A 15,979-nucleotide genomic window follows, 5' to 3' on the forward strand; every position below is an offset into this window, starting at 1 on the left:
GAAGAAAAATGATTAGCAGTATAAATAAAAAAGAAATTGTAAAAATATAAAACAATTAACTAAAAAAGTTATCGGTCAAGGTAATTATAATAAATATGCGGGGCTCACAAAATAAGTAATTTGATGAGAGTGTAGAGAGGAATGAGATTGCTTATTTTTAGAGAATGAGATTACAGAGTCTGAGGTCGGTCCATAATTTCATTTGTACAATTTGGTAAACATCCCGGGAATGAAAAAATTGATTTACATTCAAATTTTCTTGAATAAACATGGCCTAAATTGGAAATTTAAAAAAATATAGACTAAATTTAAACCAGCATTAGAGATTCATATATCTAGCCAAATAATTATTAGTGATGGTGTCGAATCCAACAAATAATAATTCTTACTTCAAAAATAAATTTAGAGTGTGGTAATAGCAAGTAGGGTCGAATCCACATATATTTATAATTTATTTATTTATCAAAATAGAAAAATAAAATTATACTAAATAGTATAAAATAAAATAAAAAAGTGATTTTTTATCGGTCTCATGTATAAGTTTGTATTTTATGTTATTTTTTAAAATTTAAAATATATAAATACATATTCTTTTTGTGCCATTTTTATTAATTCCTTCAATAGAAAAGTGGGGAGAAATGATTGAAAAATAAGATTAAATAAGAAATACCACTTGACTTTAGATTATAACAATAGCAAGCAAGGTCGAGTCCACAAAAATTATTAATTGATTTATTTATCAAAATAGAGGATTGGGAGTTTTGAGAAATTATTGAAAAATAAGAGTAAATCATAAATAAGAGATAAAAGAGATAATGTATAAAGTAAAAATAGTGATTCATGGAATCTGATCACAGAATATTAAATTATAACTAAATTTAAATACTTAAACATTTTTATTGATAAAATATAAAATATAAGTATATTTTGCATCTCATCAAATTTTTTAATACAATGTTTAGAACAATTTTCTTGCACGTTGAGGTGAATCTTATCAATTAGATAGCATACAAATTTGTTACATTGAATATATATATATATATATATTTTATCTTGAATAGAACCTAAAACTCGATATTTCACGTAATAACTAATTTTTTTTTTCAAATTGTATTTTGAAAATATTTTTAAAAGTTAGGATAGTTTTTATCGTATTATAGAAATTGTCCATCCACATACTAAAACCATGTCTTCAACACAAAACTTTCAATCTTCGTACCAAACTAAAATTATGTATTCAACACAATTTTTCAATCCACGCACCAAAATCATGTCTTCAACTTTAACACTAGATTTTGTCGTTGAACTAAAAAAAATAGAGATTTTAAAGTTTGTTCTTTTTTAAAAAATATCATCATATCTCTTCTAAAATCATGAAATTACATTTTAAACTCTTAAACACTATATTCTCGAAACTATATTAAATTTAAAATAATACAATATTAAATTTAAAAAGAAAAAGAAAAAGAAAAAAAACCCCCCTAAAACCCACCCAAAATCCTGAATGGAATATCTTATTCGAGGGCCATAATCGTGGACTTCCAAATACTCAGACCTTCTGAGTTTTGAAGTTTCCATTGATAGAAGGGATTCGTAAAGACACATCTTTTTCTATAATAAATGGGCGTGTAATGGGATTGTAGCTCTCTTTCTTCTTCCCCCAACTTCTCAAATGGGCCGTCTTCATTCGATTGGAACGTGAAGCTTGGTGGGAAAAATTTTTTCGATGGTTTGATTTTTGATTTTCGACTTTTGATTTAAAGGGGTTCTTGTTTAGGGCCAGAAAATGGTGAAAAAATCTCAGGCTGGCAAAATTGGGGCGAATGGGGACTTGGTATGTGACCCAACTTTTACTCTTATTTGTTGTTGTTTTTCTTTTTTTGTTCATCCAGTTTTGTTTCTAACTCTAGAGCTATTTGTGTTTGAGAAATAGTTTTAAACCTTGCTTACTTGCTCTTTAAGAAAATGCCTGATAGTGTGTTTTAGTCTTTCTTTGTGAAAATGTCAACATGGATTATAGAATGAAAAGATGATCAAATGCTAATGCACTATTTTTTTGGTGTTCACTTGATTGCTTCGTAGTTCTTTGTTCTTTTTATTTATTGCTTTGAGTTGAGTTGTGTTTACTGTTTGGTTCTGTTTAGTCAATCACTTTTTTAATTAGTGTTACTTCTATAACCGGTTTTCGGGATCAAGGGCTCCACTCCTTGTATTATGCTCATGTTCGTCAAGAGTTTTAAGTTGTTAAGTTTTCGATTCGAGAGCTTGAACCTTTGCCATTAATGTGAACTGAAGTATCTTTGTGAAATGTGTTCGCTTTCACTTCCATTGAGTCTAGAAGGGTTAAACGTTATGTATAATGAGTTGATAAATTGTATGTTGAAAACCAAAATTAGCTAACCAAGTTCATCTTTTTTTTTTAATGTTTTTTCCTTCTTAAAATACATGGTTAATATTGATTTACAAGTTATCAGCTGGGTTTACAAGCCAGGAACAATTTTGTATTCTTACAAATCACAATGCCCATGGCAAGCACCTTCAAAGAATCGCCACTGTTTTTTCTCTTCTCATTCTATTAAAATATCCTCTTTCATTTATTATCTCTTTGAGGTAAGTGGATAACATAGTAATTGATTATGAACATACTTATATGTCTAAATCATCCTATTTTGTATTATGTTGTCGCAAAATCATAACTAGTTATGTTCTGATATGTGTTACAAATTTTCTGTTTATAATATATTGTTTTTTATACCTAAGGAAGGCTCCTCAGTTCACTTTGGGGATTTGTTTTCTACATCTCTTTTCTGGACAAAGAAAAAGCTTGCTCCTTTGAAGTGTGAAAAAAATTCCATTTGATGGCTCTACTTTGGGCCTAGCTCTCTATGCTGCATCTGGGGTGGGTTTTTAGCCTTTCTTTGTTCAAGAATGTGGTACCGGTAACCTTTTTATGAGATCTTTATTTGTTAGTTGTGCTTGGGAAGGGTCAACATTTAAGAATTTGTTCAAAGTCTCAACTTCCGTCCTTGGCCCCAATTAGTGTAATTTGTGTATGCATGATTATGAGGATTTGAACCGAACCACCTGTTGTGCCTATGCTACTCTGCTTCTAAGCTGCAGTGTTGCTTTTGTATGCTTTAGTGCTCGAGTTTGTGGGCAATGCTGGAGGAAGTTGTGTTGGGTTTTCCTTTTCGGGATAAAGATTGTTTACTTTGGCAATTTGGTTACTTTACTATTGCACGGAATATTTTGTTGGAAAGAAACAGGAGAATTTATTGGCCATCGATAGTTTGAGGGGGGAAGGTCTGATGTTAGATGTATTTTAATGCCTCTCTTTGAGTTCCTCATTATTGTTTTTTGTAATTATCCTTTTTTTTCCTTGCTACCAAAACCTGGGGATCTTTTCTATAATTTTATTTTTGTAGTCGCTGAGTTGGTCAGGCCTTGTCGATGTGGAATCCTTTTATGTTCTTTTGTTGATTAAAATTTCGTTCTTTCATTTTTTTATTAAAGTTCAATGAGTTCATGTTTTTTTAATTGGTTAGAAGTAGTAGACTGAATTATAAGTTTAGAATCCATCTCCTCCTTCAGTGCTGCAAAATCAAAGACTGAAAATATCATTCGTTTTTGCAGAGCACGGAAGTAGCACATGAAAGCACAGTGACTGCCTCTGAAAAACCAGAAGGTAGCAATCCACCCTTGAAGAAGGTACAATCACCATTAGCTAGTAGAAGCTCTTCCAAATGGAAAGTGAATAAGTTTTCTGTCCGTCGATCTGAACGTATTCAAAATTCAACACCTCGACGCCTCAACATACAACAGAACGTCGTTGAAGAGATAACTCTTAGTGATGGAGAAGATGAGTTGCCTATTGACAAGGAGAAAAGTTTGCCACCTCTTGACCAAGAAAATGGCTGGCCTGAGTACATGTTTGAGGACAAAAACTTGGAAGGGAAAATAGACTACATTGTGAAACTACTCGAAGCACATGGCCATTCCTTAAACTCAATAAAGGCTGAGGTACAAGTGTCAATCATTTTTTTCTGTTACATTATTAGGTTGGGTGATTTTGCTCATTAATTGGTGAATAACAGGTTATTAAGAAATCCTCCTCGATGGAAACAGTACCGACACCTGATATGAAGTATAAGAGCATGTATATAGCATCCCAGAAGAAGGTTATATTTAGTCATTTCCATCCTCTGATTCTTTTCTTCAATTCTTCTTCAGGCCAACTTGAGTTCATTAAGAAACCGTGTTCATTTTTGCGGCTATTTTCTTATGTGCAGATTGAAGAACTAGCTGAAGAAATCCAAGAACTAACTCAAAAATTGGAATCCACTCGAGACCAATTTGAAGCAGTATGTATTATCAAATTCCATCTCTACTATCATAGTTATGAAACTAGGAAGCATGGACAACTTTTTTTTTATTCTTTAAAGGAACCAAAGACACCTTTTATTGATAGAATTAAAAGATTAAAAGAATATATCCCAAAAGAAAACTAGAACTTATAAAAAGAGCACCCTAGCTCATTGGAATTAGAAATGCACGTTGACTTGAGACTTTAGCCTAAAACCAAGTCGGTAAGCTTTTCCTTTAGAACAACAATCCTAGTAATCAAAAAGCCGAAGTTATATTTACTCCAAGAACACTCGAGAAGTGTTCAACTTCCAGCATAAGGACTAAAGAGTCACTTCCAGATTGGAACTTCTCGTGTCAGATCGAAAACAAAACTTTCAGCCCTCACACCCCCTCAGGAAAAAGTAACTTAGAATACAAAATTTTGTATGGCGGATGTCTATTGATCTGATCTCTATTTGTGGATAAAGCATCAAAAGCAGTGGATCCTCAAGTGATTCAAAGAAATTATTGACAGCCCTCTAAATCATAAAGACTAAAAAATCGAGTTTTCTAATTTGGTTAGAAAACCCCTTCAACAAAAGGGGACCTTTATCAAAATCCTGAAGTTAAGAAAGGGGAATAAAAGAGAGCTTGATAATCACAGTTGGAGAAAGAAAAAAAAATGACTGTAGGAGTTCTTGAAACTATTGACGTCTCTCTTCCAGAACGAATAGTTATAGGGAATGGAAAACTTGTTCATCATTGTAGGCCTAGGAGGTGGTTGGATGGTTAGTAGAGTTCTATATGAATGACTAGAGCTCTCTTTGGGTGTAAAAGTGATGAAGAACATCTATTTATTTATTGTATTTATGATGGTTCAAACCAGCTTATATGCAACTCGACTAGGGATAGTGTATTTTGAGTCAATTTTCACTAAACCTTGATGGGGGATGTGTTAAAATATGTTTGTATTAGATGTGAAGGTTACATTGATTGCAGCAAGAACACAACTATTTTCTAGGATTATATGGATGCCATTAATAAGTCCAAAGGAATTATTGGGTTGGATGGTTAGCAGAGTTGTATTATGAGTGTCCATACTAACTTACATGCACCTCGACTAAGAATGATGTATTTTGGGTCAATTCTCACTAAACCGTGATGAGGGCTGTGTTGGAATATGTCATCATCAGAGAAATCTCCCTTTGAACCTCTCGAGTGAGAAAAGCATAAAAATTTGATTGTATCAGATGTGAAGGCTACATTTATTTTCAGCAAGAACCGACTACTTTCTAAGGATTATATGGGTACCATTAATAAGTTTGAAGGAATTACTGTGGTTTCTTGATGGCAAAAGGTTCTGTTTCTAATACGGACGATGCCATATGTGAGGAAACGAAATAGTGATTAACAAAATATTCTTTAAGAATATAATCTTATTGAACACTTTATTTGTTAATGTCCATGCATCATCTTTTGAAAATGATATTAATTGCCTATGTTGTCGTGTCCATGTCTACATTATGTCATGTCATTGACTTTTTTAGTTTTGACTTTGATATTTTTAAGCAAAATGATGCGTAATGGCTATAAAAAAAATTGTAATAGTCAAAAGCCAGTTTTAAAATAGTTTTCTTTGTCTTCAAAATTGTTGTCTAAAACCATTATCAGATGATTTGTAGAAGGTTAATATTTTTGTGCATATGGAAATCACTAGTTTTAAACCTGTGAATATTTGGCTCATTGTTTAAATATGTTTGGGTCTATATCTGCATTCGGATTATGCAAAGGAATGAGTTTATTAGGGACTTGTTTAGTAACGTTCTTGTTTCTTGTTTTTTGTTTTTCGTTTCATGTTTCTCGTTTCCTCTTTTTCAGTCAAGAAAAACAGAATTGCGTTTGGTAACTGTTTCTTGTTTCTTGTTTCTTTATTATGTATTGGAAAAAAAAAACATAAACATGTTTTGTAACTATTTATTATGGTAAAAAACGATAAAATAACACATTTATCTATGTTTTGGAAAAAACTAGAAACATGAACATGGAACAGGAAATATGGTTTTGTTATTTCCAAAATTTCTACATAATTTTGGAAACATTTCTTAAAACTTAAAAACAAGAAACCTGATCGATACCAAATGCTTATCTATCTCAAAAAAATAGAGATGAGAAATGAGAAATAAGAAGTGGATGTTACCTAACGGTAATATATTCTGATAGCAGAGGCTCTTTCATTTTCTTGGTGTGATATGCTAAATTTGTTTCTTATCTATATTATCTTTTACCTTTTATTATGAAAACTTAAACTTGTTCTAGTGGTTTTTTTTTCTCCATGCCTCGAACCTCTCTTTAAGGTTTGAAGATGAATTTGATTAAGAGATGATGAAGATGGTCATTATTCTGTTATAGACTTAGTCACTGTTTCATTTGAAATCTCATAAAAAGTTTTGGAATCACAACGGGATGTTTGGCTCATAGTTTAACCGACCTGAATAACTCTTACAGACTCGAGTCACTGGATTTATATAATATGTATTTAGATTTTACCAAGAAATGAGTTATTGAAATATGGATTTATGTACCATGTGTTTGATCTGTAGGTTTATAAACTTTGTAAAAGTTGGCGGTAAGTAGTATTTAACATTGGTTTTATAAGGCTAAGCTGCTTATACAACATTTATAGAATCCGTGGGATTGGCGAACCTATAACTTCGAGATAAGCAAACCACATACCAGATATAGACGTAGAGATACTTATTTTGCTCTAAAATTGTGCAGTACAAAATGGGGGCTCGCGATGTTAATGAAGCATTGGAGAAGATGAAGGACGTCATCCTGATCTCGAACAGTTCGAGAGTTTCCGAAGGAATTCAAGCTACGTCTCAAGCAGGGCTCGACAAGGTTACATCTCCCGATACGGGCGATGTTCCTCCTTCAAGCAAGAGAAAGAAGGCGACCAAACAAAATTGAACTTGAAGATTGGTTTCCTCTTGATGGTCATCACTCTTTTCTTGCTTTACACTTTAGTTAATACTTAGTTTTGTCAACTTAAAGTTTATATGTAGCTTTTTTGTTTTTGTTAGAAGACCACAACTATACAATGCCTCTTTCATTGGCCATGAAAAGTATTAGAAAGACATTATATCTGAAAATGGGAAAAGTTTGTCAAATATATTAGTTCTGATAACAATTTGAAAGTAGTTTTTTTGTTTTCTAACTGTTTCCTTATTAGGAAAAATTATATGCTGAAATAAATTTTAAAAATAGGCTGATTTTATTAGCCATGAATTTGTAAAAGATACATCTATAAACTTTAAAAATATTTTTATTGAGTTCTTTTTATTAACATTATTAACAAATTGTTAATATTATTATGTCAAATTTAATTTGTCTAACTATCTATTTATGGTGATCATCGATATACTACGTTACGTTAAATTTCTCAATATTTTCACTTATTTGCGTAACCTACCTTTATTCTCATTCTCATTTTAGGGCTTTTTCCAAATACTTGATAAGCGAATAGAGATTGAAAATGTATTTGGATTCAACTAGTACTAGCTATATACCATGGAAATCATTAATTAAAGTACAAAAAGATCAAATTACAAATTCAGCCTTTGAAACTTTGAAAATCTTATCCATTTGATCCTCAATTTTAAAAAGTTTTAGTTTTGTTCCTGAATTTTCGAATTTGATCTTAATAAATCACTCTAGTTTATATGTTATTTAAATGTTGACGTGATATGTTGATTGAACTATCAAGTGATAATTTGGTACAAGAGATTTGTTTATCCTATCGTTTCTATTTTTTCTTTTATCATATTTCCTCTTATTATATTTTACTAGTCTACACCTCTATGTCACTCGTAGACTCATTCATTCAATCAATAACATTGACTTATTATCGAAATTAAAAGGTAAAAAATTTTATTAAAAATTATCTTGACTAGATGAATTATAGGTATAATTCGGACTAAATTTATAATTTAACCAAATAATAAACTATGGGAACAAAATTGAAATTTTATAAAATATAAAATTAACACAATACATGAGTGAGGTTTTTGGCTTAGTTCGGAGATGTCGGTGCCGACAATTGCCAGCTGTCAATGTGATGTGGATTTATATTATAACAATGGCTGCTTCATCCACCGTCGGCTGCTGCACTTTTTTTTCCTTCTCATTTTTAAATATCATTTTCGTCCTAAATTTTAGCTTTTCTTTTCTTTTTTCTTTTTTTTTTTATTTTAACAATGGCAGAGATTCGACCATCAACCTTGAGAAGGGTACCATTGAAAAAATTATTGTACAAAAATGCATTTTTTTTTAATTTATAATTTGACACATTATTAAATAATAAATTGTTTTATTATTTTATTTTATGGACTCCACACCATTTTTAAATGGTGATGGTCTGGCACCAGACAATATTATAATTTTCGATTTGTTCTATGGTTCATGAAATTTAAAAATGTCTATTTTAGTCTATGCGTACACAATACATATTTTAGTCGGCATGTGACTTGAATGCAAGGACGGGTTCCTTAACATGCCCCTCAAGTGGTGGCTCTGATTGGATCCTCCTTCCTCATTTTGTTTCCTCAATCAGATGCTCGTTTGAGCTTGTTATGATTATTTTATACCATCTTAATAGTCATAGGGTTCCATTTAAAAATCAATTGAGCGTAAGTGGAGTAACTCATATATATCTTATAAGTCTTGATCATAAGTCTCTGGATCTTTTCGATGTGAAATTCTAATAGATATGTCCAAAGTATATTATCTATTCGTTAAATAATTGATGGTAAAATAGTATTGAGGACCAAAATATTTATTCTTTGAAAATTTGATTAAATAAAGACTAAGCACGTTTTTTTTTCTCTTAACGTGACCACAACTCGATCAACTGGTCAAGGCGTTAGTGAACTAAAAAAACATAATTTAAGTTGATGTTTTAAATTTTCCACTTTGAATTTAAGTAAAAAGAAAGACACTTAAAAAAATTAGGACCAACATCAAAATTAAATTTAAACATTTTTTTAATAAAAATAATCTTCTCATTTGATTTGAGTCATTATAGGTCTCAATTAATTAAGGAGGTCTTTTTTAAATTATAATTTTTCTTAAAAGATGTTAAAGTTCTTCACCAAATTGCTTGGATGACTCATAGAATAGAATAATAATTAGTGGGTGCTGCAATAATTGCAGTCTTTGATTGCAAACAATTATTCTATCACATTATTATTATTATTATTATTATTTTAATAATTACAAGTTGGAAACAAATTCAATTTTTACTATGAACTTTTATATCAAAATTTTATTCTAAATTTTCAATTTCATCCAAACAACTGGTGCATTTTTTATCTTAAATTATTAAAGTATATATTTTGGTCATATCCTTGACTGAATTTTTTTTCCTCCAACATTAGAATTTAGTAAATAATAAAAGTATTTTTTTATCTTAAATTATAAAAGTGCAAATTCTTATTCAAGGTTTAACTTTATTAATTTTTTATTTTTTATTTTCTTTGTAAAAAATTACTGGGAGAATCACCTTCTAAATGATAGATTGAAAATTACTTAAATCAATAATCACTTTTGAATCATTGTCGACGTTATATTTTAAAATAGAATTGATTTTTGAACATTACTTGACCATGCCAACATCATTCCACCTAAATGCTATTTTGACCTACTATGAAAAAAAGTCCATTTTTTAAAGTCCATTTCATCTTTATATTTTTATTTTTTTTTTATTTTAGCCAATTTATTTTCTAAACCTTTGTTTTGTTCTATTTACTTTTAAAAAAGTAAACATTTAGGTCATTTAATTTATTTGGATCATGACAATTCCCTCGTTGAATTTATTGAAATGCAGTTATAATTTGTATTAAAGAGCTTCCATTGTGTATAAAATTTGTGTTAAAATTTTGTAAATATTGATAAAAAAATATCACTTTTTTAAGAGTACAAAAACCAAAACTGACTTTGTGGTGAACAAAAAAGTTAAAAGTATATGGACTAAAATGTCTATTTTAAAAATACAAGAACCAAAATTAAACCGAGTGAAAAATTAAAATAGTATTTAAACCTTTATTTTTATAATGTTAAGAAAAAGCTTTAATATTTTATTTATAAAAGTTTTAATATTTTTAGTTATTAATAAGTAGGATTTTTTTTAGTACAACAAATTATGAGTATGAGTTTAAACCTTCGAGCTCAATAGGAGAAGTAGATGCTAATTACTGCTGAGCTATGCTTAAAAATTGATATGTAACTCTAAGGAATGAGCTCTATTTTGGTCCCTAAATCTATTTTGGTTCTTGTCTCTCTAATTTCTTAAAATGTCTTTTTTAATTTTTGAACTTTCAGATTTGTTTTATTTTAGTCTTTAAACTTTCAAAATATCTATTTTCGTATCTAATTTTTTTAAATAAGTCAGTCCATAATTTGACTTTAATTGTAACAAATTAACAACGTGATTTTGAGTATGTATGCTAACGTGTTATTATGAGAATGTATTCGAACTACGTAAATTGAAATTAAAATTAAGTATGAAGTAAATATTTTGGTAAAAAATAATCTAAAAATAAAAAAAATAATTTTTTTAATCTTGGGATTAAAACATGTATCGGAATTGTGAAAGTTTCGCGTCTAAAAGGGTTACTTTTTAAAGTTTAGGATTAAAATAGAATTTAGACCCAATTTTAATGATGTGCAAAAAGAAAATGAAGTATTTTTTATTAAATAAAAGTAAAAGTAGAAATGGAGACATTGACTTGAATTTTTTTTTGACTAAGAGATTTAGATTTGTGTGGTTTAAGTTAGCAAAATTTTATAAATTTAGTTCATTTATTAATTATTAATGTGAGAAGTTGACCACTATTTCTTTGGCCAATGAGAACTATTTTAAAGTGAAAGTTTGCACTTGAAAATTAGACGGACTATCAGGTGAGAACATGACACTACCTTCGACAGTATTTTTTTTTAGTACAATATGTGGGGTGGAGATCGAACTCACAACCTCATAGTTGGGAGTATATGTCAATTACTGCTGATCTATGCTCGCTTGGGCAAATATCTTAGCATATTGATCTTTCATAACTCTTCACATGGTAAGTCTATTTTTACCCTCCAAAAAAATTGTAAAATTAACGTCTCTTCAAATCTAAATTAAATCACACAAAATTCAACCAACAAAATATTTTAAATTCATTAACACGAGCTTAGTTTAACTGAGTATAACTTACCTCCTTTGAGGTCGGAGGTTCGAATATCCAACTTCTCATAGAACAATAAGAAAAAAAGGGAGTAATGATTTGCCCAAACCAACTACCATGCTAAAATACCTAAGCTTAAATCATAGGGACTAAATACTATTTTGATAAAAAAAAAATTGATTGTGTCTAGATATTTTAAAAAAATTATAAAATCCAAGAAATTCATTAAAAAAATCATTAAAAACATTTTCACCTTGCAATTAAAAATTATTATTAATAGGTCTAAATACTATTTTGATTTCTTTTATCTTTTTACTTCAGTTCATTTTGATTCATGTACTCTCAGAATGTACATTTTAATCTCTATACTTTCAACTTTTGTTTATTTTAGTCTCTGTACTTACAAAATGTCTGTCCATTATTTTGGTCCTATATTTTAAAAGCTACCATTTTAACTTTATTTGCAAAATTTAAACATAAATTTTATATACAATAAAAACTTTTTAATACAATTTTATGGCTACATTTCAAGAAATTTTATTAGCAAAGTGCCATGATAATATTGTGATTGAAAGACATGAGATAAAAATGAAAATGAATAATCAAAATGGTCGTTTTTTTAAAAATAGAAGAATTACTGTACCATAAACGTTTTGGAAGTACAAGGCTCAAAATGAAGGTTGTTTATATGAAATAATAATAAATTTTATTTTATATTATTGATGCTAAATATTTTTATTATAACAATTTATTTAATATTAATAATTAAAATAAAATTACATCATTAAAAATATTTTTTTATTAAAACAACCATCCTCAAATTTATTAAATTTGATTATTCTAATATTTAATAAATGAATTATATTTTAAAAAATTTATTGATATGAATTAATAATAACAAAGTAAAATATAAAATCTAAATATTTTATAATAAAATCACATCAATTACGGTATAAATTTTTATTTGAAGAAAAATTATTAATAGTATAAAGAAAAAAAATACTAAAAGTATAAAATAATTAATTAAAAAAGTTATGAGTAATTAATATACAAGAAAGATGTTGTAAAAGTAGAAAAGTAATTACAATAAATATATTGGGTCCATGTAATAAGTAATGAAATGAGAATGAAAGAAATTGATAAAAGGATAGGTGAAAAATGAGATTGCTAGTGATTACCAAATTTGAGGTGGGTAACACCATTTAATTCCATTTCTACAATTTGTCAACACGTAATAAAGATTCATTTCTATTATGTGATTCTCATCCCTCAAAGATAAACATGTCATTATTAGTGATATTTATCTATAAAAATATAAATTCATCGAAATATATAATTATCATTTTCATAACAAATATGACATATATCTATATCTAAAAAGTGGCAAGTTCCATCTTCCGTCTCGGGTCAACAAGGAAAAAACAAATTTTAAGAAAAGAAGGTGGAAAAAGTTGTCAGTGGGGTCTTTCTCCCACAAGACGAATTGAAACTTGAAATATAAAAATTGTAGGGAAAAAAAAGGAAGAAACTTTGGCCTTTAGCCCCTTGGGAGAGGCCACCCCTTTGTTAAATAGCGGCAATGTTTGGTTGAATGCGACCACCACACCACACCAACTGCCGCAACTTATTACATTTTTTTTCTCTTTCTTTCTTCATTCCTTCTCAATTCTACAGAGAAAAGGAAATTAAAAAAAAAAAAAAAAAGTTCCTCTTGTTGGCTTGTGTGTAGAATTCTCAACTTTCCATGTGAAGAGAGAGGGAGAATCCGAAGAATCCAATTTCAATCCCTCTCTAAAAGCAAAAGTTGAGCAGAAAATCAAGGGGGGAAGAAGCCAGAAGGAAGATGAGAGAGAGAGGAGAATCAAAGCTTCATAACAAAAAATTAATCCCTCCTTCTCTTTTGCCTTGTGGGTTCATTTAGCTGATAGAAGAAGAAGGAGGAGAAGAGGCCATTGGCATCACCCAGTTTTGGACCTCTTCCAAGAAACCTCTGCTGTAAGTTTGTTCTTTCTCTGAATCTTTTGATGGGTTTCTTTTAATGTTGCTTGTTTTGTTCTTATTTGTTGATTTGCTCTTCTGGGTCTCTCTGTTTTCCCCATTTTTTGGGGTTCTGATGGAAGTATTGGATGGATTGAGGTTTCTGTTTATGAGATCTGGACTTGAATTGAATTCGTTTTTTGACCTTTTTGAGAACTAAGCCTGTGAAAGTAGGATTTTGTCTTGGATTTGGGTTGTTTTGCTTGAGTTGTAAGATGGTTCTTGTTAACTTCATAAAATTGAGCTGATTCAACATTGAGGAGGAAAGAACACTGGAGATAATCTTGTTTCCTGGGCCTTTTTCTTCTTGAAGATGGAATTTTAGATTGGATCTACCCAAAGGTGTCCTGGATTAGAGCTTGGGATACTTGGAGATACCGAGTACTTCCAAGTTGGGAAACTTAGGACCCGTTTAGTAACTTACCGTTTATTATTTTTTGTTTCCAGTTTGTTAGAAACATAAATAGAAAATGATTATCAAACATATTGCTAAAAAAGAAAGAACAAGAGGCAAGGAACAGTTACTTAACATACATATTTCTCTTTCTTTTTCAATAAAAAATAAAGAACGAGAAACATGTAACAAGAGTTGCTAAATGAAGTTCTATAGTTACTAAAAAAGAAGAAACGGAAAATGAGAAATGAAAATGTTTCCAAACGGGCCCCTAACCACGTAAAGTTCTTGTTATCCTGGGAGCTAGTTTGGAGTTGACGAAGCCTCCAGGTCGAGAACTTAATGACTTAAAACTTTAGTTCTATCGAGAAGTTGGTTTGGAGTGGACGAAGTCTCGGGGTTGAAAGCATAACAACTTAAAATCTTTGTTGTTTCTTGGAGGTGTGAGTTGGATTTGAGAAGGAAAAGATCCTCTTGAAATTAGTAGGGTGCCGAGGAGTGAGTTTCCAACACTCTTGCAAAATAAGAAAGGTTATAATTTACTACTTTCTATCTTCTTTTCATTCTATTTTGATGAACAGAGAAGTTCATCCACTTAAATCCCTCAATCTGCAGGGTTCTCCTGTGATTCCTGAAAACTTGTTCTTACTTTTACTTCACCTAACACCGAGTTAATTCCGATCTTTGACTAATTTTCGGTCATTCTCCAGTTGGGAATTCATAGAAACTTATACCAATGTTGAAGAAGATTTGGCAAAATGTTTCAGGCAGCTCCTGATATGAGGGGGTCACTACAGACATTTAGACAAAAACTTTAAGCAGTCTGTCACGACCCAGTTGTTTCATTTTACTAATGTAGTGAAAATTGAAGAATAGGAATGTCGAACGCCCCGCTCTTAACTTTTGAACATGTTTTCGAACTCAGATTTTTGTCTTTGGCTCACTTCCATCACTGAATTTAGCTAAGTTTTATCCTTCTCTTACATTTTAATATATTACTATGATGCAGCTTGGAGATGGCAGCTTCAGAACTTGAAACCGAAGACGTTTGCTCGGATATTTACGTTAATCTGGGGCTTAAGTCATTGCGGAAAGGAATTCGGAGAAATCCTCGTGTTCTCTTGCTTCTTTCTTCTCTCTTAGAAAGATCTGTTCAAAGAAATGAGTTGCTAATGGAGGCCACACAAGTAAAAGATGCTCGTACAATGTTTCATGGTTTACAAGCTCCCACCTTGAGTATTCGTTGTTATATCGACCGCATCTTCAAGTACTTCGGCTGCAGCCCATCATGCTTTGTCGTTGCTAATATCTATGTCGATCGATTCCTCAAGTGCATGGAGATCCAATTGACTTCCCTCAACGTCCATCGGCTGCTGATAACAAGTATAATGCTGGCTGCAAAGTTCATCGATGATGCGTAAGCACTGATCCATTGCATCAATTCGTTTTCGTGAAACTTCTCGAGTGCTAACATTTGTGCAACTTGGCTTTGCAGATTCTTCAACAATGCCTACTATGCAAGAGTAGGGGGAGTGAGCACGGCGGAGTTAAACCGACTCGAGATGAAGTTTTTGTTCAGTATAGACTTCAGACTTCAGGTAAGTATACAGACATTCGGGCGATACTGTTATCAACTGGAAAAAGAAGGAATGGAAACACGGCAGATCGAACGCCCGATTCGAGCTTGCGGGATTAAGGAGAGCTGGTCGAGTAAAGACGAGAACTCACGTGCTTCAACAACAGCCAGATGATTCTTTTACCCCAAAAACTTTGTATGTAAAATCAAATTACAACCGTTTCTACATAGCCTAAAATTTGATTCATTTAGAAATTTGCATTGCTGAGAAGATGCAAATCATTTCCAATGGATTTTATATTCTTGTGAATTCTTTTTCTTATTTTTAAGTGAGGCTGAGACTCCTACTAGAGAAATATATATCTATATCGTTATAAATTGAATGGTAGTTTTTGTGAGTAA

General features: G+C 30.6%; 2 protein-coding genes across 3 annotated transcripts; both read left to right on the forward strand.

Moving 5' to 3' along the window:
* The first annotated feature begins 1,508 nt into the window (after window positions 1-1,508).
* LOC111018403 (uncharacterized) lies at window positions 1,509-7,514 on the forward strand. Of its 2 annotated transcripts, XM_022294461.2 has the most exons (6): window positions 1,509-1,708; window positions 1,778-1,834; window positions 3,634-4,020; window positions 4,095-4,178; window positions 4,290-4,361; window positions 7,123-7,514. In XM_022294461.2, the coding sequence occupies exons 2-6, from the start codon at window positions 1,787-1,789 to the stop codon at window positions 7,312-7,314; spliced, it is 783 nt and encodes a 260-aa protein (XP_022150153.1). In that variant the 5' UTR covers window positions 1,509-1,708; window positions 1,778-1,786; the 3' UTR covers window positions 7,315-7,514. The 2 variants fall into 2 exon arrangements, with proteins under 2 accessions (XP_022150153.1, XP_022150152.1); XM_022294460.2 differs by having other exon boundaries at window positions 1,509-1,834.
* A 5,642-nt stretch (window positions 7,515-13,156) lies between these two features.
* CYCP1;1 (cyclin p1;1) lies at window positions 13,157-15,979 on the forward strand. Its single transcript, XM_022294597.2, has 3 exons — window positions 13,157-13,565; window positions 15,011-15,418; window positions 15,497-15,979. The coding sequence occupies exons 2-3, from the start codon at window positions 15,018-15,020 to the stop codon at window positions 15,750-15,752; spliced, it is 657 nt and encodes a 218-aa protein (XP_022150289.1). The 5' UTR covers window positions 13,157-13,565; window positions 15,011-15,017; the 3' UTR covers window positions 15,753-15,979.

The sequence above is a fragment of the Momordica charantia genome (assembly GCF_013281855.1).
Source record: "Momordica charantia cultivar OHB3-1 chromosome 9 unlocalized genomic scaffold, Mcharantia_2.0 BLBB01000009.1, whole genome shotgun sequence".
Lineage (NCBI taxonomy): Eukaryota > Viridiplantae > Streptophyta > Magnoliopsida > Cucurbitales > Cucurbitaceae > Momordica > Momordica charantia.

Bases quoted from the DNA above. Each gene is read 5' to 3' on its own strand.
- LOC111018403 (XM_022294460.2), top strand. From the start codon at position 1,787: ATGGTGAAAAAATCTCAGGCTGGCAAAATTGGGGCGAATGGGGACTTG. The intron at 1,835-3,633 runs GTATGTGACCCA...TCGTTTTTGCAG, and splicing joins TTGGGGCGAATGGGGACTTG to AGCACGGAAGTAGCACATGA. The intron at 4,021-4,094 runs GTACAAGTGTCA...GGTGAATAACAG, and splicing joins TAAACTCAATAAAGGCTGAG to GTTATTAAGAAATCCTCCTC.